This window comes from Hakea prostrata, unplaced genomic scaffold (assembly GCF_041222555.1).
Source record: "Hakea prostrata isolate BN-2017 unplaced genomic scaffold, UWA_Hpros_2 contig_55, whole genome shotgun sequence".
Lineage (NCBI taxonomy): Eukaryota > Viridiplantae > Streptophyta > Magnoliopsida > Proteales > Proteaceae > Hakea > Hakea prostrata.
Genome location: NW_028291174.1, coordinates 183,843 through 207,612, shown reverse-complemented (window position 1 = coordinate 207,612; position 23,770 = coordinate 183,843). Strand labels below are relative to the sequence as shown.

General features: G+C 39.6%; 1 protein-coding gene across 1 annotated transcript in view; it reads right to left on the bottom strand.

Annotated features, from left to right (window-relative positions):
• Window positions 1-1,048: 1,048 nt before the first annotated feature.
• The window catches only part of LOC148999059 (putative RNA-dependent RNA polymerase 5), a 110,981-nt gene continuing 88,259 nt past the window's right edge, over window positions 1,049-23,770 (bottom strand). The window contains exons 17-19 of the mRNA XM_089141498.1: window positions 2,965-3,091; window positions 2,068-2,264; window positions 1,049-1,954 (exon numbers count right to left, since the gene is read on the bottom strand). Coding sequence (XP_088997624.1) covers window positions 1,718-1,954; window positions 2,068-2,264; window positions 2,965-3,091 — 561 coding nt within the window. The 3' untranslated portion in view covers window positions 1,049-1,717. The remainder of the gene's footprint in view (window positions 1,955-2,067; window positions 2,265-2,964; window positions 3,092-23,770) is intronic.

Genomic DNA, 23,770 nt, shown 5'->3' with positions numbered 1-23,770 from the left:
ACTTTTTTGAGAAACTTCAGCAAATTCGCGCCAGAGGACACTTAGGGTTTTATTATCACTATCCGACTGTTCGGAAGGAGGGGAAGCAAAAGCTTCGTTACGACTACTATTACTTACACTGGGTACCAAAGAAACCCTATTATCTGCCATTACTTGTTTCAGTAAGGTACAAAAAGAAAAAGACCAGTAAACTTACTGATTCAGTGAGGCAAAAGCTTGAGAGCAGGAAGGCGCGAAGCAGACGACGAAGGTTCAAATTCCAGACAAGAAGAATAAAACCTACGAAGACAACGAACCGCTTTTAAAGCACCCGCACGAGTGTTCGGGAATCTGAACGATCAAGATTGATTCAACATTGACGATCTAGATTAGAAGACGTTTTGAAAGTTTGAACTCACGAATCCAAAACAAGCGTTCGGAAACTGTCGCTTGGGTTACGTGAGCCACGACAGATCGACTGCAAGGAGACACGTGGCATTACCCTCACAATGTTCTAGGAAAAATGACCACCGCATTAAATGTGATATGACATTTAATGGAACACGCAGAGACTATTGCCTGACGAAGAACCCAGTTAAAAACCAAGCCCTCGAGATCGACCGACGCTTGGTCTGGGGGGCTCTTGATATGGAGAAAATATGATCGAACTGGGTTCATACTTGGTTTGATCCTCGACCCCGATCGAGACAGAAGGAATCAACTCACTCCCGAGCGAACCGGATCCGTAAGATGGTTTGCTGAGGAAGAAAACTTGTTCCGCTACAAGCACACACTAATCCAACTTGTGGATTAGGTTAATTACCCTAATGATGGCACTCAAATTGACGGCTGCTGCTAATCATTATCGAAGGGATAATCATCGAATAACCTGGAGGTTATCTCAGGAGTCCTCTACTAGTCCAAACTAGTAGAAGTCTATCGCTCAACGGATCTAACTGTTAAGATCCAACGACTACTCGAAGAAGGCTCAAGTGCATCCAACGAAGGAGATTCGAAGGTACACTCTATATAAACCTCACTGCCATACGAAGTGAGGGACGGAGATTCATATACAGACTGGTGGAGATAAACTATCATGGGCTTACGATCTAGATCACATTTCCCTGTTCTTCATTCCTTAGCTCTGTGCTTCTAGCAGAACCGTTTGTGATTAAGTTCATCAACTGACTTAGCCTTCGGAGGTGGACTCTCGACCCCCGCGGTCGGGCCACATCTGATGCTTTCGTTTTGCAGGTCATCACGAGGAGATCTAAGGACTGAGCAGATTTTGGACGAATCACTTTTCAAGTCTAGAATACCATACATTAATATTTAAATAAAAACTCCAAGCATTGATTAGTAATATTTAATGTTGAGTAACTAATACAAGAAGGTTGCTTGCTTGGAAGCCACTACTCTTTCTTCAGGCCGGAAAAACTAATTTTTTTAAGTATGCAGTCAAACTACTACGTTTAGCAAGAAATTGGGTATAGCATAAACGGCTAAGCCTCATTAAGTTTTTGAAGTATCAACAACAATACCCAATGCATAGTGTGCATAAACATAACTTTCGTGTGAAATAATCTTCTATAAAGGATTTGTAATTGGGGAAGATATCAAAACTAACCTTTAATATTACAGAAAATGGAAAGATTGAGGGACAAGAAGGGGGGGGTGGGGTGGGAAACATCAGATGAGTATTCATATGTACACTTTTTTTCATGTGACAGGATTAGGGCTAGTTCAAGACCTCACGTAGAACAGATTTTGAACACGTAATTGGTTCATCATTCTGCATTTTCAAGTAAAGCTTACAAAGAGCTTGACCAGCAACTTTCCAAGCGAAGCTACACTTAGAAGCCTCATTCACCTGCTTTGCATAATCATATGATACACGATAAATAGCAAGAGCATCATTGAAGATCTCTTCCTCATTCCTTGCACTCAACCCCAATTCTGAAGCATGGTACAAGTCCTACATCAAAGATAAATCAGGAAACTTTGAACTCAACAGTAGCCACTAGATGCAACTGAAACATAAATTTTATAAAATTTACATAATTCTAACAAAGTTAAACAAATAATTACCTTCTTATATTTTTCTATAACCCCATTTGCGAGATCAGAATGGAAGCTTTGCTTTTTCTGACCTGGTTCAGATGAGTTTTGGGGTTTATCTTTCAAGGCATTATACATATCAATTCTATAGTGGTGATAAAGATTTTTCCACTTGTCCAAGCAGGCTGGAGGAACTTCAATATCAAAACAAGGAAGCTTCCTTACTTCTGCAAACATAATAGAGGAGGAAGCATCAGCTGATGAGATGAGTTTGTTTTACAGGCTTATTACAGTAGGGAGTTCAAATCTTGGGGAGAATGAGTCACATAGGGAGGGCACATAAAAAAACTGGAGTCAGCAAAAACACCATATCCCAGTCTTATCGTCCATCAGTATAACGGGAAGAAGAATCCTTTTGGCTCATGGTATGTGCTACTAGAAAATTCCATGACAGATTCAGCTGGGTATAATTATTGTTTACAGCATCATCAATCTCATCAAAGAGAATGATGCAAACTTTCGGATGCAGTTCGCTTCCAAAACTACACCAACCCAAACCTCATTTTGATATTCTTGGTTTGCCACAACTGGTCAAATCAGGCTAAACTTTGAATATGACGCCAGGCTGTTCGGAACACAAACTGGTTTCCAAAACAATGAAATCAATAATCCTTCCAACCAGCATTATTTCTCCTGTATGGCTGAAAGATTTCTTTCAAACTTGCTACCAAAAATTTTGGGTTATAACCCCCAAAAGAAATGAATAACTTGCATTCTCTGATGGAAAACCTTCAATGCAGACTCACACCTAAGGTTATGGTCATGTTTGGTATAAATATTGAACTGCACTTTTTACCTACAGATGCTTACAACGAATTACATGAAAATAAATAACATTTATTATCAAAATGCCTGAAATGAAGATACCTGTATCTGTTGATGTGAGATCCACAGTGTCATAGATCCATCCCAATATAGAAGTTGAATTATACTGATTTGTCTTTTCCATGAAATGTGGAAATTTTGTAGCCTTCAGATCATTTGGGATCTCCACCTATTTTGGAAGAAAACAAAGATCAGCACTGAATTCAGAACTAAACCCAGACATTAATGATAAGAATCTAGTGTAAGGGCAACCAGAGATATTACTCATTGCCAAAAACAATCAAATTATTAGGTTCATTTAGGAAATCTACCTATTTATGGTCCCTTGTGGCTGAGTGGTCATGGTTTCGAGTCTGGGTACACCCTCAATATTAAAGCAGGGTTAAGACTGCATAGATTATACACTTCCTGTTGTGAATAAATTACCCAAGACCCGGTTCACGCAGGTTGACCAGTCTTAACCAATGGTTTGACCAGATACGGGGTCAACCCGAAAGCCACACAAGGATCTAATCCTAACCATCAATTCTACAACGCTCAATTGACGGCTCAGAGTTAAGTCAGAAAAGGAAATCTATAAATAAGGCTGAAGCGTAGAAAGAAGGTAACACAGTTTGATTCACTCAAAAGCTACCTGCATTTTCCCGCCTTTAAGCACTCAAGCATTCCTGAGCTCTCTGGAGTTCTGCAACCCTAATCCTTTTATGTCCACTGACTTAACTGTCGGAGACGGAGCACCAATCCGGCTGATCGGCTCCGTTTCTAACTGTTTTTCGTCAACCTTGCAGGTAAGAGTGGATTCAAGTCCAGATAGAGCCAGATCTGGTTAGTTTGGCGTGATTTACTGTTCATAGCTCCGACAAATTCTGCACCAACATTTGGCGCCATTTGTGGGAAAATCCAGAACAAAAGCTATGACATAGTTGCCTGAGCAACATGTGGAGATGCCAGTAAACAAAATGGCAAAAACCAGCCAGAGAGAGTTAAGAGGAAAAAACCCAAAGAGGAAGACGAAGGAAGCAGCATTACCACCGCCATCTCCAGCAATGCTGACTCATCAAAAGCAAAAGGTCCTTGGAGATTGTTCGCCTCATCTCCTAGAAGTTTATAATCGACAGGAGAGACAACCGTCAGAAGCTCCTGCAACAACATTGCAACTTGGATTCAATCCACATCAAATCCTGACTCAAATGGAAAGTATGCAATGCCAGATTTTGGAGACACAAAACCTGATGAGATCATACATTCAACAAATCAGAATTCCAAAGTCAACTGGAATTCCATTACCGACATTGCCAGCGGAACATAGGACTCCTCTTTCCTGAGTTTATACGGTTTTTAACCAAAATCCTCAGAAGCAAGAGTCGAGACAGAATCTGAAGATTTTAGATCTAACCAAGGAAGGCTGTGGAGAAAGTTTAGATCCGGATTTCGATCCACTTCCTTTCGAGTTTGAAGATCAAATTTCAATTGGAGAAGATAGAAGAATTCAACCGAGACAAAGCGGAAAAAGCAGAATTCCTTGAAGCAGAAGAGATCGAAAAGAGAAGATGCACAAATCAGTTGGTAGCTATTCTGAAGTTCGCAGATCCGAAATTAGTAAAAGATTCTGGATTTTTGATGATCAGATCCAACGACTGGTGAACAAGGAAAACGAGGAAAATATTCGAAGAAACCATAGATCAAAATCCGTTTTCCAAGGAGATGATGAAGACTCTATCACCTCACAATTTCAAGCTTCCAGTTTTCATAATGTACGATGGGAGTGCTGATTCGCTAGAACATCTAGCTCAGTTCAATTTAGTCATGATGTTAGCTGGAGAATCGGAATCTTTATTTTGAAATGCCAGTCATTCCCTTCTTCATTAAAAGGACCTACAACCACCTGGCTCTTCAGTCTAAAGCCAAATTCAATTGGAAACTTCAAGGATTTAACCAGAATCTTTCTATCACGTTTCCAAAGTAGCACGAAAAGCAGCAAAAAGGCGGACAATTTGGCAGCAATCTACTAAAGACCAGGAGAGTTGGTCCACAGCTACATGAAGAGATTCAATCAGGAATCAATTTAGATAAAGAACCTGGATGAGGTAATGGCTTATGACGTGATGTTCAGAGGTTTGACTGATGATCACTTACTGGAATTTCTAATCTTGAACAAATTGGCAAACATTGCGGAATTAACGTCGCGATGCAATCAGTATGCAAATATGAAAGAAATATTGCAGGCCAAGAAAGAAACTGATAGCAATGAAAGTAAGAGAAAAGAAAATGGAACGTTCCAATCTTATCCAAAAGACAAAAAGAGTAATAGAAATTACTTAAGGAGTGATCACAGAGGCAGGAAAGATGATTCACAATCGGATCCAGATCACTACACGCCTCTGAATTCGAAGAGATCAGAAATTCTGATGCAGATCGAAATCAAAAGTTTATGAGATGGCCATCACCAATGGTTGCGAGAGTGGAGGAGCGAAATCCAAACAAATTTTGTAGATTCCATAGGGATCATGGACACAAAATATAGATGAGTGCAGAGTTTTGAAAAATAAGATTGAAAAACTAATCAATCAAGGATGTCTATATCGATATGTTTTGAGAAGAAATGGGGGTCAACAAAGAAATGGTGAACAACCGAGGATCAGAAAGAGAAGAATAGGCAAAGAAAGACTATCGATCCGATTCTCCGCCCGAAGATCACGAAGGTTCGAAACCTCAACCAAAACAGTCGCCAATCATGACGATACTGGGGAGCATTGACCTGAACTCAATTCCCAAATCAAAGGCTTATGCAAGGTTTTTGTTCACTCTGTAGAATCTCAGATAGTCCCAAAGCGGATTAGAAATATGAAGAAGATAATCTTTACAGAAGAAGAAATGTCTGGAATTTAGGACCAAATGATGATGCAATTATGGTGATAACTGAGGTAGCAAACCGTGATGTTCATAAAGTTTTGATCGACACAGGTTCCTTAGTAGATATCATGTCATATAAAGCTTTTCTGAGATTAAAACTTGATTCTATGAAAGTAAAGCCATGTGGAACTAAATTATTCAGTTTCTCCGGAGAATCAACTTCTGTCGAAGGAATTGTCAAGTTGACAATTTACACTCGGATCTCATCCAAGAACAATGACAACAGTGACAAAGTTCTTACCGATCAGGAACTTATCCGCATATAATATGATCTTAGGAAGACCAACCTTAAACGCAATAAGAGTTGTCATTTCAACGAGACACCTGAAGATGAAATTTCCAACAGATTCAGGAGTTGGAGAGTGTTGATCTGATAAAAAATTCTCCACGGAATGTTACACAACATTCCTAAAGGACTCGAAAGCCCAACGTAAAGCTCTGAACTTAACTATTGACATCATGGATAATAGGGATGAAGAAAAGATCTAGAGAGGAGAACCAGTAGAAAAATTAGAAAATATCTTTTTCAAAATCAAAGATCCTGAGAGAGGAATGATGATAGGAGCTGAACAAACTGAACAGGACAGAAAACTATTGATAGAGTTTCTCTAAAAGAATTCAGACGTGTTCACGTGGTCAGCTCTGGACATGCCAGGACTGAGCAAGGAGGTAGCAGAACACATCCTTTGCAGGACAACACAATAAAGCCTGTAAAGCAAAAAAGGAGGAACTTCTCATCAAAAAAGCATGAGGCTATAAGAGTTGAAGTGGAAAAGCTCAAAAAGTCAGAATTTATAAGAGCAAATTGAATGCCCAAAATGGTTAGCAAATGTCGTAATGGTGAAAAAGTACAATGGAAAATGGAGGATGTGCGTGGATTATACTAATCCGAACAAAGCCTGTCCAAAAGACTATTATCCATTACCAAAAAATGATCAGCTAATTGATGCAACTTCAGGTCAGCAATGTTGAGCTTTACGGATGCGTACTCTGGTTACAATCAAATACTTATGAAAAGGGAGGATCAACCCCATATAGCGTTTATGACCAACCGAGAAAGCTATTGCTACAAGGTGATGGATGCCCTTTGGTTGAAAAATGCTGAAGCAATGTACTAAAGAGCAATGAACAAACTATTCACTGATCAGATTGGCCGCAATATGGAGGCATATGTGGATGACCTCCTGGTGAAGAGTAAGGTCAAAGTTGATCATTTGTTTGATCTGCAGGAATGCTTTGACATTCTGAGAAGAAATGGGATGAGACTCAATAACTAAAAATGTGCATTCGAGGTCTTATTAAGAAAATTTTTGGGGTACATGGTCATATGAAAAAAAGCATTGAGGCAAACCCATAAAAGATAAAAGCTATACTAGATATGGAGCCTCCGAATAGCGTGAAAGAGATTCAAAGCTTGTAGCAGCTCTGAGCAGATTTATATACCGATCTGAAGATAAATGCGCACCCTTCTTTAGAGCATTAAAGAATTTGAATGCACAAAATGAGTTTAGACGGACAGAAGAATGCCAAATTTCATTCGAAGAATTGAAGAGGCGATTGACCAGTCCACCAGTGTTGTCTCGATCGATTCCAAGTGAGGATTTGCAAGTATATCTGTCTTCTTCAACAGTAGCAAGGAGTGCAGTATTGATTTGAGAAGAAGGTATGCATCAAAATCCAATTTATTTTGTGAGTCATACATTATTAAATGTTGAAACTAGATATCCTAAAATTGGAAAGAAAGCCTTGGCTCTGATGGTAGCAGCCTGGAAACTTAAACCATATTTTCAAGCACATTCCATAATTGTTTTGACTAATTGACCATTGAAGAAGATTCTTCATAAACCCGATCTCGCTGGGAGATTAGTATCTTGGACGATGGAATTGACAGAGCATGACATAGATTACAAACCCAGAGCTACAGTCAAAGCAAGGATTTTAGCAAATATCGTCGCTGAGAGTGTCTCGCCACCCATGGATCGAGGAAATCCTAGTGAAATTCCTGGTAGATAGATTCTCTATGTTGACAACTTAAGTCACTCTCAGGGAACAGGAGCAGGGTCAATTCTTCAAAGTTCAGCTGGTTTTGTAGTTCAAAGTGCACTTCGCTTCAAGTTTCATGCTTCTAATAATGAGGCAAAATAAGCTTTAATTGCAAGACTCCGCTTAGGTAAATCATTATGTGTGCAAAATATTGAGGTCAAAAGTGACTATGAACTAGTGGTCAGCCAAGTCACGGGTGTATGAAGAAAAGGATGATAGGATGATCAATTATTTGAAGAAAGTCCTTGAATGCAAAGCATGGTTCACGCAGTTTTAGATACTAAGGATACTAAGAAATCAAAACACAATGGTCGACTCCTTAACAAAGTTAGCTTCGCCAAAATTTGCTTCTCTCCCACAAGCGGTATATATTGAAGAGTTAAACTCCTCAACATATTTGGAGCTAGAAATAATGGAAGTTGATAGCGACTCATCCTGGATGGATCCTAGAATATATTATCTCAAGGATGATATCATACCTAAAGATAAAGAGAAGGCTTGAACCTAAAAGAGAAGATCAACAAAATTTGTCTTAAAGAATGGGTTGCTTTATAAAAGAACAATTATTGGGCCATTGTTGAAATGTTTGGGATCATCAGATGCATAGTACGCGTTAGCTGAGATCCATGAAGGAATTTGTGGAAGTCAAATAGGAGGGAAAACTTTGGCTTATAAAATCTTAAGACAAGGATCTTGTTGGCCACGAATGCAGTCTGAAGCAATGGATTATGTAAAGAAGTATCATTAATGTCAGATTCATGCTTCGATACAAAAGCAACCTGCTGATCAGTTAACTTCAATTCTCAGCCCCATACCTTTTGCTATGTGGGGTATGGATATCCTTGGTTCATTTCCCGTATCCCATCAGGAGGAACAAAATTTGTTGTGGCAGCGATCAATTATTTTACTAAGTGGGTAGAAGCTGAGGCTTTGGCAACAATAACTACCAATCAGATGGAGAAATTCTTCTGAAACAAAGTGATATACAGATTTGGTTTGCCTAAAGTTCTACTCACAGATCATGGTATGCAATCTGACAATGAAAGATTTAAAGAATTTTCTATGCATTACCATGTAGAGTACAAAAATTCTTCAATCACCTATCCATAGTGTAATGGGCAAATTGAAATAAAAAATAGAACTCTTCTTCAAGGAATCAAAAGACGACTGGATGAGGCAAATACTCTATGGGTGGATGAGTTACCATACGTGCTTTGGGCGTACAGGACTACTGTTCAAACTCCCACAGGAGAGACACCTTTTAAGCTAACATATATATCTAAAGCTCTTGCCCCAATAGAGGTAAAGATCAGAAGAGTTCGATCCAATGATGAATGAGGAAGGTCTAAAGGCAAACCTAGATTCATTATATCGGAATATAGAATATCAATGAAGAACAACAGCCTATTACAATGCAAGGATCAGGCCCAAATCTTTTAGAGTTGGAGATCTGGTTTTGAGGAAGAAGTTGGCTTTAGATCCCAGAAATTGTGGAAAATTGTCAGCAAATTGGGAAAGCCCCTACGTTGTGGTCAAGATCGTTAGCTTAAATACTTACTGGCTCAAGGACTTGCATAGAAATCGGTTGAGATGACCTTAGAATGTTATTTACCTAAAGAGATATCACCAATGATGTATGCATAAGTTTTTCTTTTAAGAATGTGTAATGATCTTGCACTTAGAATCATTCTCGTCCATAATGAAATTTTTACAAAAGGCTTCTTATTAGCCAATTTTTACAAAAGGCTTCTCATCAGCCACAAAGGCTTCTAATCAGCCAATTTTTACAAAAGGCTTGTCATCAGCCATGATCAGTTAATTTTTTCAAAAAAGGAACAATTTCTTGCTCGCAAATTTATCAAAGGAGAAGAAAGTATTACTAAGCTATTACTGTTATCTTAGCAAAATTACAGTAAAGAAAAAGAGATAAAAAAGGAAGATTCCAATGGATTCAAAAAAAAAAAAAAAAGGTTTTATGGCTGGGGATCGTCATTCTTTCCTTCTTCGCTAGGATCTTCATTGATAGATTCATAACTTCTAGAATTGGAACTTCCATCCTCAAAGGTATCTTCACTTTCGGATTCTTCTGAAGAGCTGTCATCTTCAAGATGATGAATTTTTTGGAGAGAAAAGAAAGCTTTGGTTGGAAGAAAGCGAGGGGGAACCTTTTTGAAGTCCAATTCAGGATGAATCTTAAGTACTTCACCCCAAACTTCATCACAACAAGTTTTTACATGTTTTTGCAGAATCCCATGAAAGCAAGGCTATCTTTTTCCTGGCCAATAGTTCAGCAATGGCCTTGATAGAACCTTTATATTCATTGTGTAGTTATTCCCTTTCTTCTTCAAACTTGTATTTTTCTTCCTCCAAAGCAGCCTTCTCTTGAAAAGTATTGTTCAGGTTAACATATAAGTTATCCCTTTCAATCTCCAGATCAGTTTTCCTTTGAGAAAGAGGATCCACAATCTCTTGCAATTGTTTATTTCCCTTCTCCAAGCCATAATTCTCTTTCTCAATCTTGTGGAATTAATTAATGATTCATTTCTTTCTTTTTAAAAACTTCTTGACCATGCTAAAGCCTTGTTCAATCTTTGACGATTCTCTTCCCTCTCATGAGTGGCAAGCCTGGCCCTCTCCAAAGCATCATTTTTCAAGGCCTCCAGTTGAATCAATTTTTCTTTTTGCTTCAAAATAGAAGATTTCATACTAGAATTCTCCTCCTGTAATTCATCACAGGTGGTCGAACACAAGACAAAATCATCTAGCAAACCATCAATTTCAGAATATAGTTATTTGTCCTTCATTTTGGCAGCTTCCAGTCTTCTCTCTGAGATACTTAGATTATTTTTAAGATCTTGTACCTCATCAATCAGTTCAAAGTTCCTCTTGACCAATTCTTGGTATTCAATGGAAAGAACTTTATCTCTTTCCATAACTTCGGAAAAAGCATTGAAAGCGGCACCAAAGCATCTGCAAAATGGAAAAGGAAAACAGATCAAGAAGATCAATTGGGAATGTTAACGGCAGGAATCAGAATGGAAGATGGATCATAAGTTAACAGAAAGAGAGGAAAAGTCATGAAATTCTTACCGCTAGGCAAAAATCATTTATGGCAGTAGTTTCCTATTTATCACGAGGAATTCTGCCTATAGTACCCCATTCACGGGCAACTTCCCAGTTCCAATTTGCTGTATGATTTTCTTTCAGATTCCATTCAAGCTTGAAATGATCTCCGAAATCAATAACACTCTGGATATCCTTAGAAAGAGCAGAACCAATTTGATGATCAGCTGCAACATCAACAACTTCTTGGTGTTCAGGTGCTAGGACAACATCATTAGAAGCAACCTGAAAGTCGACAACTTCAATTGCGAGATCTTCTTGACTACCAACTTCAGCGAGGGCTGAACTTGAGGCTGGATTTGCATATCTGGAATGGGGGAACAATATCAGGCATATCCGGAACATTAACAGGAATGTCTGGGGCATCGCGGGAATGACTGGGACATAAGCAAGAATGTTTGGAACATCGACAGGAACATCTTCTAGAATGTGTCAGGAACAAGAGGTGATCGTTCAAGGTTTTCCTCATCAAATAGTTTATCAATTATTTGCTTAATAACTTCACCTGTAGCATAAGTAGCAATTTCTTATTAATTCGATCAGTCAGACTAACTGAAGGGTTCTCACCTCTTATCTCTTGCTCCCTCATTTCTTGCTCGGGATTTCTTTCAGGAGAAGTATGATCTTCTCCAATGACCTCATCAAAAAGGGGAAAGTCAAACACATTTACTTTTGACAAAAATTCTAAAGAGCGGACTGCTGGAACTTCACTTTCGCTGGTAGAAGGATGAACTGAGGAAGGAAGAGTGGAGACTTCATGTATGGAGGGTTGGACTGACTCAGCTGCCCCCTCTGTATTCCTCCTTTTCCTCAAGATTCTCCTTTGGGGAAGAAGGAGTTCGAATTTTCTTACTCATTTTAAAGGAAGTTAATTCTAGACCTGAGGAAGGTTCCATGGACCGAAGTTTTCTTTTCGAAGTCCTCGTCTTTTTTGACCTTAGAGCAAGGCTCTCATCAACTTCTACTCTTGTGATTACAACCACAACATCATCACCAGCTTCTTCATCAGCTTTTTTCTCTTTTCCAACAAATTTTCTTCTCTTACTTTTGGTTCACTTTTTCTTAACTTGACATGATCATGCTCTTCATCAGAGTCATCTTCATCAGACTCTTTGTCTTTGGCTCTCTTTTTCTTTTTCTCTTCTCAGATGCATTTTCAGCTTCCTTCTTAGCATGTAATTCCTGCTGAATGTCAGCAATGTTGGGGGCTTTCCAAGTTCCAACCCCTTTATAAGGTGTGAGGGTCAATATGAAAAATTCAGAAAGATATATATAGAAAAAAAAGGAGAAGAAAGGAAATGTACCTGGTAGGAGACCATAACGGGCTAACCCATCATCAGTCCTGAACTCATTTACATCAATTTGAACTTCAGAGGGAAACAAGTCACATATTTGCTGATCATATTCATCAAGAGGAGGCCTCTGGTAAAAAGGAGCCACAGATTCAAGGGAATGGAAACCCCATCGAGAACGGTAGTTGGGGAAGCGGATAGCACAAAAGAAATATTTCTCTCTCCAGCCTTTGTTATCATGCGGAATGGACGACTCAACAAATATAGAACGATCATCCAATTCAGCACTGATGCTAGTTCACCTTGAGAAATGTAGAAAACCACACTGACTTCCAACTTTTAGAGTATAATAATTCCTAAAGAGATTGACAGAGGGATTACATCCCATTTTTTGAACAAATGCCCAGAAACAGTTGATAAGTCTCCAACTATTTGGGTTCAGTTGCCAGGGACAAATTTTATAGTAGTCGAGAAGAGATTTAACCTAGGGATTCACGGGAATCCTAAACCCAGCCTTTAAATGCTTGCTATAAATGGCGATGACAGCAGGAGCAATCTGGCGAGCACGGTCAGAGGGTTTAGGAGCCCAAGCCTTCACTTTAGAAAGAAAATGATAATCTTGCAGATAAGAGGATAGCTTGGCTTTTTTTTTTTTAAATCTTGGTAGGGTACCACTCAGGACCAACGATTTTTGGATTCTTACTCTTTTTTTTAGTATGCACAGCTTTGTAAGGGACTATCACTTCATCATAAGTGTATGGAATGGGGTCCCAATCCGAGTTAGGAGCTTGACTGGGGGAAGGATCAACATAGTCTTCTTCTTGAATGGATTTCGAAGGGGTCTCAGCCTCAGGAACAATACTGGAACTAGTAGGTTTACCAGGATGATCCATGAGGGAATGAAAGGAAAGAACAAGAAAAAGGGAGGTTCGAAAAGTATTTAACAGAATAATGAAGCAAGTTGCAGACAAACAAGGTAAAGGCAAAACTGAGAAGAAGATGAAGAAGAAAATAGGCAACAAAGGAGGAGTAAATGTTGGGACTTATTAATTATTTTATTAATAAATTATATGCCCAAGGACAAAACTGGAAAATCACTTTTAGGCGGTTACAAAATATAGGGTTATATATTTGTAACCATCGCATCACTTAAGGGTGAATTATTCATGCGTGAGATTTTTTCCAGAAAAGGTGGCTCCCTTACTCTCTCTCTCTCCCTCCCTCTTCAAGAAAACGCAAGAAGGGTCTTCTTTGTGTAGATTTTCCTTCTCCTTACTTTAGATCTTTATACCATCCTTCCACGACATTTGGGTTGTGGAGTTTATTGCCCTTCCTAGAGATTGTGGAATCAAACCGGTGACATGATTGTGGAGGAATGAGGACGTGGATCCAAAATTACTTTCACTGCAGATATTCTATATTTAGGAAAGCAAATCCAGGTAAGGATCTTTTCCCTTAAATATAGAATTGATTTATATGGAATATAACCTACATTGGCATCAGAGCCAAGGTTCTCACGATTCTCGATTCCTCCCTATTGTTTATTTTTATTGAATGGATCCAATGAGAGGATCCAAGGTTTAATAGGAAACTCATGGGAGAATTGAGAGGGTTTTTAGAAACCCTTATTTTTTGTTCGGATCCGAGTGGGAGGATCCTTTGATTTCCCTCATGAAGAAAATTGCATGAATTGATAATCCATGAGAATGCCTATTTTTTGTTTGATGATTGCTAGATTTTTAATGAGTTTTTAGGAATTTTTTTTTAAAGAAAAAATGTGATTTTCCGTTTGTTGATTATGCTAGTGTGATTTGTTGTTGCTGTGTTGTGTTTTATGCTAGAATACTAGAACTCATCCTTGTATATATTGTCTCTAGTTTAATGGCTGCTACCAAGAACATTGTTGCTGACCTCACGAAAGGAGATAAATTGAATGAGAGGAATTATGACCTCTGGCACCGAAAGGTGCAGTATCTACTGGAAGAGCAGGATATGCTGGAAACCATAAACCATACCATGTCCCCACCTGAGGAAGGCACCACTGCACAACATCGCAGGGACGTTGAGCTTTACAATGCCTGGAAGAGGAAAGACTGGGTAGCTAGGATTACTATCCTAAGCACAATGAGGGATGACCTTATGCTTCGGTTTGAGAAGCATAGGACTGCAAAGTCTTCGTGGGAGGTAGTGAAGTTCCAGTATGGAGGGAGTTCCACCACAAGAGGCCGCCAGCTTGGACTCACTTTTGACGGTTATAAAATGCGCCAGGGTCACACCATGAGGCAACATATAACCATCATGTCGAACATGATTAGTGAGTTGAGCGCATGTGGGCGCCAAAAGACTAATGAGGAGCAAGTCTCTGTAGTCATCAGATCACTGCCGAAGACTTGGGAGCATATGAATATCTTCTTGACTCATGCTGATGATGTCAAGACTTTTGATCAAGCAGCCAAACACCTTGAGCTGGAGGACGATCGGATGTTGGCCGATGCCTTTCAAATTGAAGTACTTGCTGCTGAAGCTAGCACTAGTATGGGTGCAGGCTCTAAGCGCAAGAGAGAGAAAGCTCAATCTCAATGATCCAAGCTAAGTAACAAGGTGGGAACGTAAATAAGAATGGCCCCAAGCGTTCAAAAGGGACTAGAGTTGGCAAGAAGAAATCACCTTTGATTTGCTTCAACTACCGAAAGCCTGGTCATTTTGCTCGTGATTGCACTGAGCAGGAGGTATGTACTGTGTGTTATACCTCATCTTGTTATGTAACAAGTTCTACTATGCTTACTGAACAATATCCTTGGTGGATTGTTGAGTCAGGTGCGACAGAACACATAACAAGGGAACGCTCAAGCTTCGTGGAATACCGTCATGTTCCAAGAGGAAGCAGGAGGATAACGATGGGGAACAACTCAAGTGTGGAGGTTCATGGCATAGGCACATGCAAATTAGTTTTGCGAGGTGGCCGGACGCTGTTACTCCATAATGTGTTGTATGCTTCAGACATTCGGCAGAATCTTGTTTCTGTTATTTTTCTTATGAGACATGGTTTTAGAGTTGTATTTGAGAACAATTCTTTGGTTTTGTATCTAGGTGATACAGTTTATGGTTATGGTTTTCTTCTAAATGGTTTTATTGTATTGGATACAATTGATAATTTATCTATTTCTAGTAATGCTTTTGTTTGCCAAAATACTGTGTATTGATTCTAATATGTGGCATGCTAGACTAGTACATATTGGCATAGATAGGATGAACAGGTTGGCAAGAGAAGGTCTCTTAGGCCAAGGTTCACTATCTGATTTGCCAACCTGTGAATCATGTCTAGTAGGAAAAGCAACTAGAAAACCATTCAAAAATGCTTTGAGAGCCTCTCTTCCACTAGAACTTATTCATTCAAATGTATGTGGACCCATGAATGTGCATAGTAGAAAAGGACAAGCTTATTTCATCACATTCAAAGATGACTATACATGGTATGGTCACATTTATTTAATTTCTCATAAGTTAGAAGCTCTAGAATGTTTTAACAAATTCATAAGTTTAGTTGAGAATCAATTAGATAAAAGGATTAAAACTCTTAGAATGGATAGAGGTAAAGAGTATCTCTCCGATATGTTCAAAGGTTTGTGTGATGAAAATGGGATATCTAGGCAACCTACTATTCCAGGGACTCCACAGCAAAATGGGGTTGCTGAGAGGAGGAATAAGACCTTACTAGACATAGTGAGATCTATGATGGCACAAGTAAACCTACCCATCTCTTATTAAGGAGATGCTTTTTTGACTGCTTTTCTGCATTGTTGGAAGCGGCTTACTATTGGCCTCAGATGAGGGATGATGTTGAGGCTTATGTAAGGACTTGTCTTGTGTGCCAACAAGACAAGGTGGAACAACATCCACCACGGGGTTTGTTGGAACCATTGCCTACACCAAGTCGTGCTTGGGAGAGTGTCCCTATGGACTTCATCAGCGCTCATCCTAAATCCGAAGGATGTGGGTCAATCATGGTGGTGGTAGATCGGCTATCCAAATACGGCACGTTTGTGGCAGCACCAAGGGATTGCACAGCGGAAGAAGTAGCTAGGCTATTCCTAAAGAATGTGGTCAAGTATTGGGGGGGTGCCACAATCAATCATCAGCGATCGTGACCCTCGCTTCACGGGGAGATTTTGGGCGGAGTTGTTCAAGTTGTTGGGCAAATCATTGCGGTACTCGACAAGCTTCCATCCCCAAACGGATGGATAGACTGAACGTGTCAACAACTTACTTGAGTTATACTTGAGGCACTTTGTGAGTGCCAACCAGCGAGATTGGGCCAAGTTGCTTGATGTGGCTCAGTTTTCATACAATCTCCAAAGAAGTGAGGCCACCAACCAAAGCCCATTGCCATAGGGCAACAACCGTTAACACCACACACTATAGTGACGCTTATACGGGAAAGAGCCCCTCAGCTTACAAGTTCGCCAAGGAGTGGCGAGAAAGGTTGGATGTGGCTAAGTCCTACTTAGACAAAGCCACAAAGAAGATGAAGAAGTGGGCCAACAAAAATAGACGACTTGCAAACTTCAAAATAGGGGACATGGTCATGGTGAAGTTACTACCCCAACAATTCAAGTCGTTGCGAAAGGTGCACAAAGGACTGGTCCGTTGGTACGAAGGCCCGTTCATAATCATGAAGAAGGTGGGTAAGGTTTCCTACCAACTAGACCTCCCACCAAAGCTCAAGATCCATCCTGTCTTCCATGCAAGTATGTTAAAGCCTTACCAAGGAGATGCGGATGATCCTAGTCGTGGGACTTCTACAAGGGCACCTACGAGCATAACGACATCCTATGACAAGGAGGCAGAACATATAATGGCGGATCGAATAATGTGCAAACGTGGAGTGCCTCCGAGTCGAGAGTATTTGGTGAAGTGGAAGGAATTGCCCGAGAGCGAAGCAAGTTGGGAACCAGAAAACGCATTGTGGCAGTTTCAAGAACATATAAGGAGGTTCCACGATGAAAACACGACGAGGACGTCGATGGAATAGGAGGGGGAGAATGACACGGCCCAATTTGTTATGGGCCCAATGATATAATATTAATGGGCCATACATGGTTTAGCCCAACTTAGCTAAAGTTACTAATGGGCTACACTTAGCCCACATTCTAGAAAGGAGGGAGATTCTAGAGGAATCTACATCTAAAAAGTATCGTCTCTATAAATATCCCTAGAAATATCTAGACCCACTAGAATGTTCTTAACCATTAGATTATAGACACTTGTACAAAATCATAACCATTCATTGTATCCTACCTCACCTATAAATAAGGGAGGGACTCATTTGTACAAAGCATCAAACAAGTGAGCAATACAAGTTCTCTCAAGGTTCTTTTTGAACTTTAAGCTTTCTTCTACTCTCTCTAGTTGGGTTTTAGGCTGACTTAGTGCAAGTAAGTGCTAAGTGTCAGCACGGTTCGCTTAGTCAATAACTAAGGCCGTGACAGGCCACCAAGTTCTGCTCAAGGGAAAATACCCTAATTTGCCCCCTTGTTCATTATAAATAGCAACTCTCACCCTATTAAAGCGTTATTATATTCGGGATTGCTATTTTGGGCGATTAGGCAATAATGGAGACGTGCTGGAAGGTGGGCAAAGTGCTGATAATGATCTGGAACCTTTTCCCTTCTATTCTTGCTGATCTAGTTGAGGTAAGTGAATTCCCATTCACTTAGTTTCTCTCTTTAGCTATTGAATAGTGTAGTTTTGTTCCCTTTTTTATTGTTTGTGATCCTTCTTGTTACGGTATCGCCTTTTTAATGTTATTGATGGGATCCTATCCGAAAATGAACCCCTGCATTCGTATAAAGGATGGATCAAATCAAGGGGAGGATTTTGGATAACAGATCTGTGTTAATTTTAGGGTGTGGCTTTTGACTTTTAGTCCGTTTGACTCATGTTACTTATATAATCTTGTAACCTTGTTTATATGTGTTCTCTGTGTCTTTTGAAAGTCTACTAATTGTGAACGATTTGCTTTCTACAGAACTTTTACTTAATTACAGGTAAGGACATACATTCTTGTTTTTATGCAATGATTTGAACATGCTAGACCAGTTACTTTCTTTACTATTCTTTAATCATATACCTTGCTGTAACTGTATTAAGCATGACGATGTCAATGTATACTTGTTGTTTGTGATGTTCTTTTATGTACTTGATCGTTTATGATATTGAACAACTGGTTGTGGTATGATGGTGATTGGTGTATTGTAGTTGTGATGGAAAGGGTATTCCGTTGGGATATCTTGGCTTGAGATATCAGAGGGCTGTGGTATGGGACACATGCTCACTGATGCCTCCAGCATTATTATGACTGCTGGATGACATACCTAAGGAGTATAAAAGCATGGGTCGGTACCCCACATACTACTACCTTTTCGGTAAGGGAATTGAAGCCGGATGACCCGTGACAATGGTAACGTGACTCTTTTTCATCCTACAGAGGTAACCAGTCCGTGCGGAGACTCAATGGTCCACTGTTGTTCATACAATGGTAGGGTTGCATATGTTAGGGTTGGGCTCATGGACGTCCAAGGAGCGGACCGGGTGTCGTGAGGTGTCATTAGAGCATTCTGCCCCAACAATATGTGGATGACCATAGGGTTAAGGAGTGGAGTCCAATAGCGGTAGCCAGTCTGTGAGGGTTCTCATTCCTAGGTTGCGAAGGATACGGAACCGAGTTGGTTGGTGCCATAGGGGAAGTATCTGGACTTCATGTAGTGTCTTACCATTATGACTTGCATTGGATTAGAAACTCCGACATGCGCCAATACTCATTGCCAATGGTCGTGGTAAGAGAGTGTTGACTTATTCCCCAGCCATGAATTGTCTGGTGTGGACTTTACCCCTTTACCCAGGATCCCAATAGAGGTAATCAGTCCGTGAGGGATCAGAGTGACTAGACCTACCCAGAGGAGGGCTGGTGTTAATATCTTAAAGCATGTCAACTGTCTAGAGATTTGCATAGTTAGATCTTAGTGGCATTCATACTACTGCGTATCATTCATATCATATTTGCATTTCTAATTATGTTGACACATGGATGAGAATTGTGTATCCTTGTTGAGTTCGTCAGAACTCATTCATTTTTCTTATATGTATTATATAAACTGCACAAATGGTGGCCCAACGTCGGAAGTTGGAATGGATTTGTATGAAAGACCCCTTTCATATGAAGATGTGGCACCGTCAATGGGAGTAGGAGATAGCTTGTGTGGGAGCCCTTGCTGATCCATGGAGTGCGCTTATAGCACCCATTGATGGACGGAGGAGACAGGTTGCCAGACATTTTGCTGAGCGTCTGAAGAACTAGAGAACCCCTTTCCTTGCTAAACATGAGCTGTAGTTTTTAGCTTTAGAGAAAGAAACTGGAAGAAACTTATTTAATTGTTTTGATTGCTCCCGCTTAACTCGTTATTCTTTTTTAGCATTGATTATTTTCTTATTATTTTATTGGAGTATTTGGACTCCTGTAATCTTTCTATTAATTATTCCACTTATTCTTACTCATGATTATCTATTACTTACATTTATTATTATTGATAGTAAGACTGTGGATCCTGTGACGGATCGCACCCACGGGTTGTCGGGCGGGTAACCAAGACCAGCGGGTGGGGTGTGACATCGGGTGTACCCAGTTATGCTCCTGATAGCAACTTCTTTGATTTTGTTGACTCTTACAACTGGCTAGAATCCCTTACTTGAAGGGAAATAGAGCTTGTGGAATCATATTGAATACTTGATGACACATTCCATATCATGCTAAAAAACTGCTCCTTGCTTACCAACTGATCCTTGTTCCAGTCTTCATCTTCAGCTTAAGACAGAAGAATCTTGGAAAGAAAGTTCATAGATGGGCCATACTCAAGGTAACCTTCAATACTGGGACTGCCTGCTAATTCTTCTATGGCCATGGTGACTGCTGGTTCATCTATGATGGTACTAGGCTTTGCTGGAACTGTAGCTCTGATACCACTGATGTAAACTCCGATTTTAGGGTTAGGATATCTTGGAATAATCCCCTAAAATTAAGGGTTTGCCTAGAATCTTCCAACAATTAACTGTCAATCAAGATGGGATGGATAGATAGTTAAATTTGGATCCTGGGTAAAGATGGGAATTAACAAAACCTAAATGGGTTCCATGGGGTTGAGATGCTAATGGGTTCAGGATTTATGGGATACCTTAGGAAATTTGTCGGGGATGGGTAAATTTGTTATAAGTAGGGTTTTGGGTAAGATTTGATCCAACAGAACTGAATGGGATGGTGATTTGTTATAGGTAGGGTTTTTGGGTAAGAATTGATCTAACAAAACTGAATGGGATGGTGTGGGTTGGGTTAGGATTATAACATATAACGATGATACCCATAATCACCCTAGGGTAGATGGGAAAGACGAATAAGATAATTTGGATGATTGGTGGGTTCTTGGTTGGATCTTGTTGCGACTCATGTGTGACAGAAAAGGAAAGTGGAATCGTGGAGATCAAGCTCTTGAATGAATCTTGGAGAAAAAGATATTACTGGATAGGAAAGTTAGGGAGCTATATAATATTAGAAAGCGTTGACTTTGTTACAGATTTTCTAGCAGATTTAGTCTCATATTCTCTTTCCCCTTTTGGAGACAGATTAAGGACATTAGAAAGTTGTTTTTTATATTTTTGGGAATCTAAGTTAGTAGGATGGATTTTCCATCGATTTTTGGTCTAATTTAGGGCTGTAATCATCTATTATAAATAAAGGCTTTTGAGAGGAGAGAAGACATTATTCGAGAGTCGTCTCTGCTTTCTCTTCTTCTTCTCATTCTCTTCTCTTCTGGTCCTTCTGTTTCTCCTTTTCTTCTGTGGCTGCACTTTAGCAGAAGGTGCCGGTTTTGTTACATGGTATTAGAGCCTTTCTACTGATGGAGGGATCACCTACGTTCCAATCTTCTAGATTTTTTTATTAATTTTTTTTTCATGTGTGGCAGCAGCAGCCTTAAGCTGCAATAGTAGTTGTGATGTTCCCATGAATTAGATTCTAAGAAGACAACTAAGTCTTCCATGTTCGTAATTATTAGTACTGTTTCTAACTAATATTAAGTTTCTATTATGGCTAATACATCGAAGACTCTTTCCAAGGAAGGCATACCTTTCCAAATCACAAGTATCAAGCTAAAGGGGGCTGGAAATTATTTTCTTTTCACAAACGTGATGTATGCATTTATCCATGCCCAACCGCCCACCACTGCTAGAAACCACCACGCCCCCTCCCCGCCAGCGACCACCGCCCACCCCATTTAATTACCGTCATTTCTATCCCTCTCTCTAATCCCCATTTAATTACCCCCATTTCGAAAGATCAAATAGAACTAATTCCAATTCATCAATGAGAGCTCCAACACCAACTGTGATTTGTATGCAACCTTAGAACACTCTTTGTTCTGAAAATCCTGTACTGTCACTGATCAAATCATCCCTATTCAAGAAATCTAATATTTCACACACAAGAAATCATAAATCTTTTGGGCTTCGGAATTCAACCCCTTTTCATACTCAGGATCTATCACCAGAATTAGAAAACGGTAGTTACAGAGTAGGGAAACATTAGCAATCCAAAAGAACAACTGACGGTGAGACAGTGAGATGGTGGTGTGGTTGCTGTTATACTCACCTTCCCCAGGAATAAAAAGGAGACTACTCTGAAGTAATTTGATTTAGAACTGCTGGAGAACTACTTGATACTTCTAATCCACAACAGTAAGACCAAGATCTTAACCAAAACAGACAGAAATAGGACTAATGATGTTACTGGGAAGACTGGACATTTTTAAAGGAAAAAACTCAATTACATCACATCAATGCATTAAAAAGATTTTGGACCAAATCAAAGTAGGTGAGAGAAAATTTTGTGAAATAAAACAAATTTACAGTGCTTTTCCAGCATAAAAAGGGCTAAAACAGCATAGACGTCATTGCAAGTCAAGACCCCCACGAAAACAAAAGAATCCAGAGCGAGAAAATTTTGCAGTTGTTTATAAGACTGAGAAATTCTTGAAGCAAGCAATACATTTCACACTGACGAGAATTTTCTTACATTGCAGATGAATTGATGAAATAGGTTTCTAGCGTCACAAAGAATTTGATAATTGAACAGGAATTGAACCAGAAAGGGAAAGAAACACACACCGAGACAGTTCGAGTCAGAAATGAGAGGAGATGAAGAAAGCCACATGCATGTACTGTACGTGACGATTCCTAGAGAGTAGCACCGGAAGGAAAAGAGGGAAATCTGCGTTACACTTTAAAGAAGACCCATCTCAATTAATACACTGAACAACTAATTGACAACCAACCGCTCATCAATTCCCTTTCATGTAAAGTTTATTTTATTTTTTACTTCCAAGACATTGAAGCACCTGTAAGGGTTTTATGATCCAATCTAGATGGTTATCTCACACTTTCCCTTATTTAGTTTGAATCTCTCACCAATTCATGTAATGGAACCCTTGAGTGCTCCTTCGAAATCAAGAAAAACGAGAGCTTAAAAACGTAATTTGTACCCCAAATTAAAAACCCTAGACTTTTAGGGTTCAATGGATTTGGAATCAATAATGGATAAGGATCCCACTTCTCGAACAAACACTTTAAAAGGGAATCTGATTACTACAACACTTCAACCCTAAGACTGGATCCTACTAAACACACTTTGTCTTAAAAGCACATGCTCATCAAGATACAAACAGACAACTCCAAAACAAAATAAAACTCTTAAAAGATAAGAACCCTCTTACATAAGGAGTCTTATCTTGTCCACAACTAGCTAGCTTATACTCAAAGTAAACTCTTAATTAACTAAAAATACCAAAATAAAAACAGAAAAGGACTCCCCCCCCCCCCCCCCATAAAAAAAAAAAAGAATAAAGAAAGAAGGATTTATTCCAGCTAATTAGAAATCAATCCAAGGGGTGGAAAATGACCAAATTGACCCTGTACTGGTTTGGCCCCCTTGGGCTTGCTTCATAATTCAAGTGGGTTTGGGCCCCTCCTTCGGCTCTTCTTGGGCTGTCCTTGGCTGGTTACATCACAACCGTTGCGCCAAGGCATGCTCCTGGAAATTGAAATACATGTGACAGGGAAGGGAAAAAAAAAAAAACTAATCCTAGACTGAGGCTAGTAGAAGGAGCCCCTATATGGTCTACATTCACTTCTATATTTTGAATTGATAACAGGCACACCATCCCCAGCATAAAATAACACCTGCACTCTAAACCAAACTCACTTGACAAAATGGCTGAGACAATAGATCCAGCTATTGAAGCCCTTCAAAAATACATTCTGCAGCAAAAAGGTTAAGGCCAAATGGCAAGTTGGCAACACCAAATTCGGGATTCAACTACAACAAAATTGTGTCAACACATTCATTCGCAATTTATGATATGGTAACAACTTTC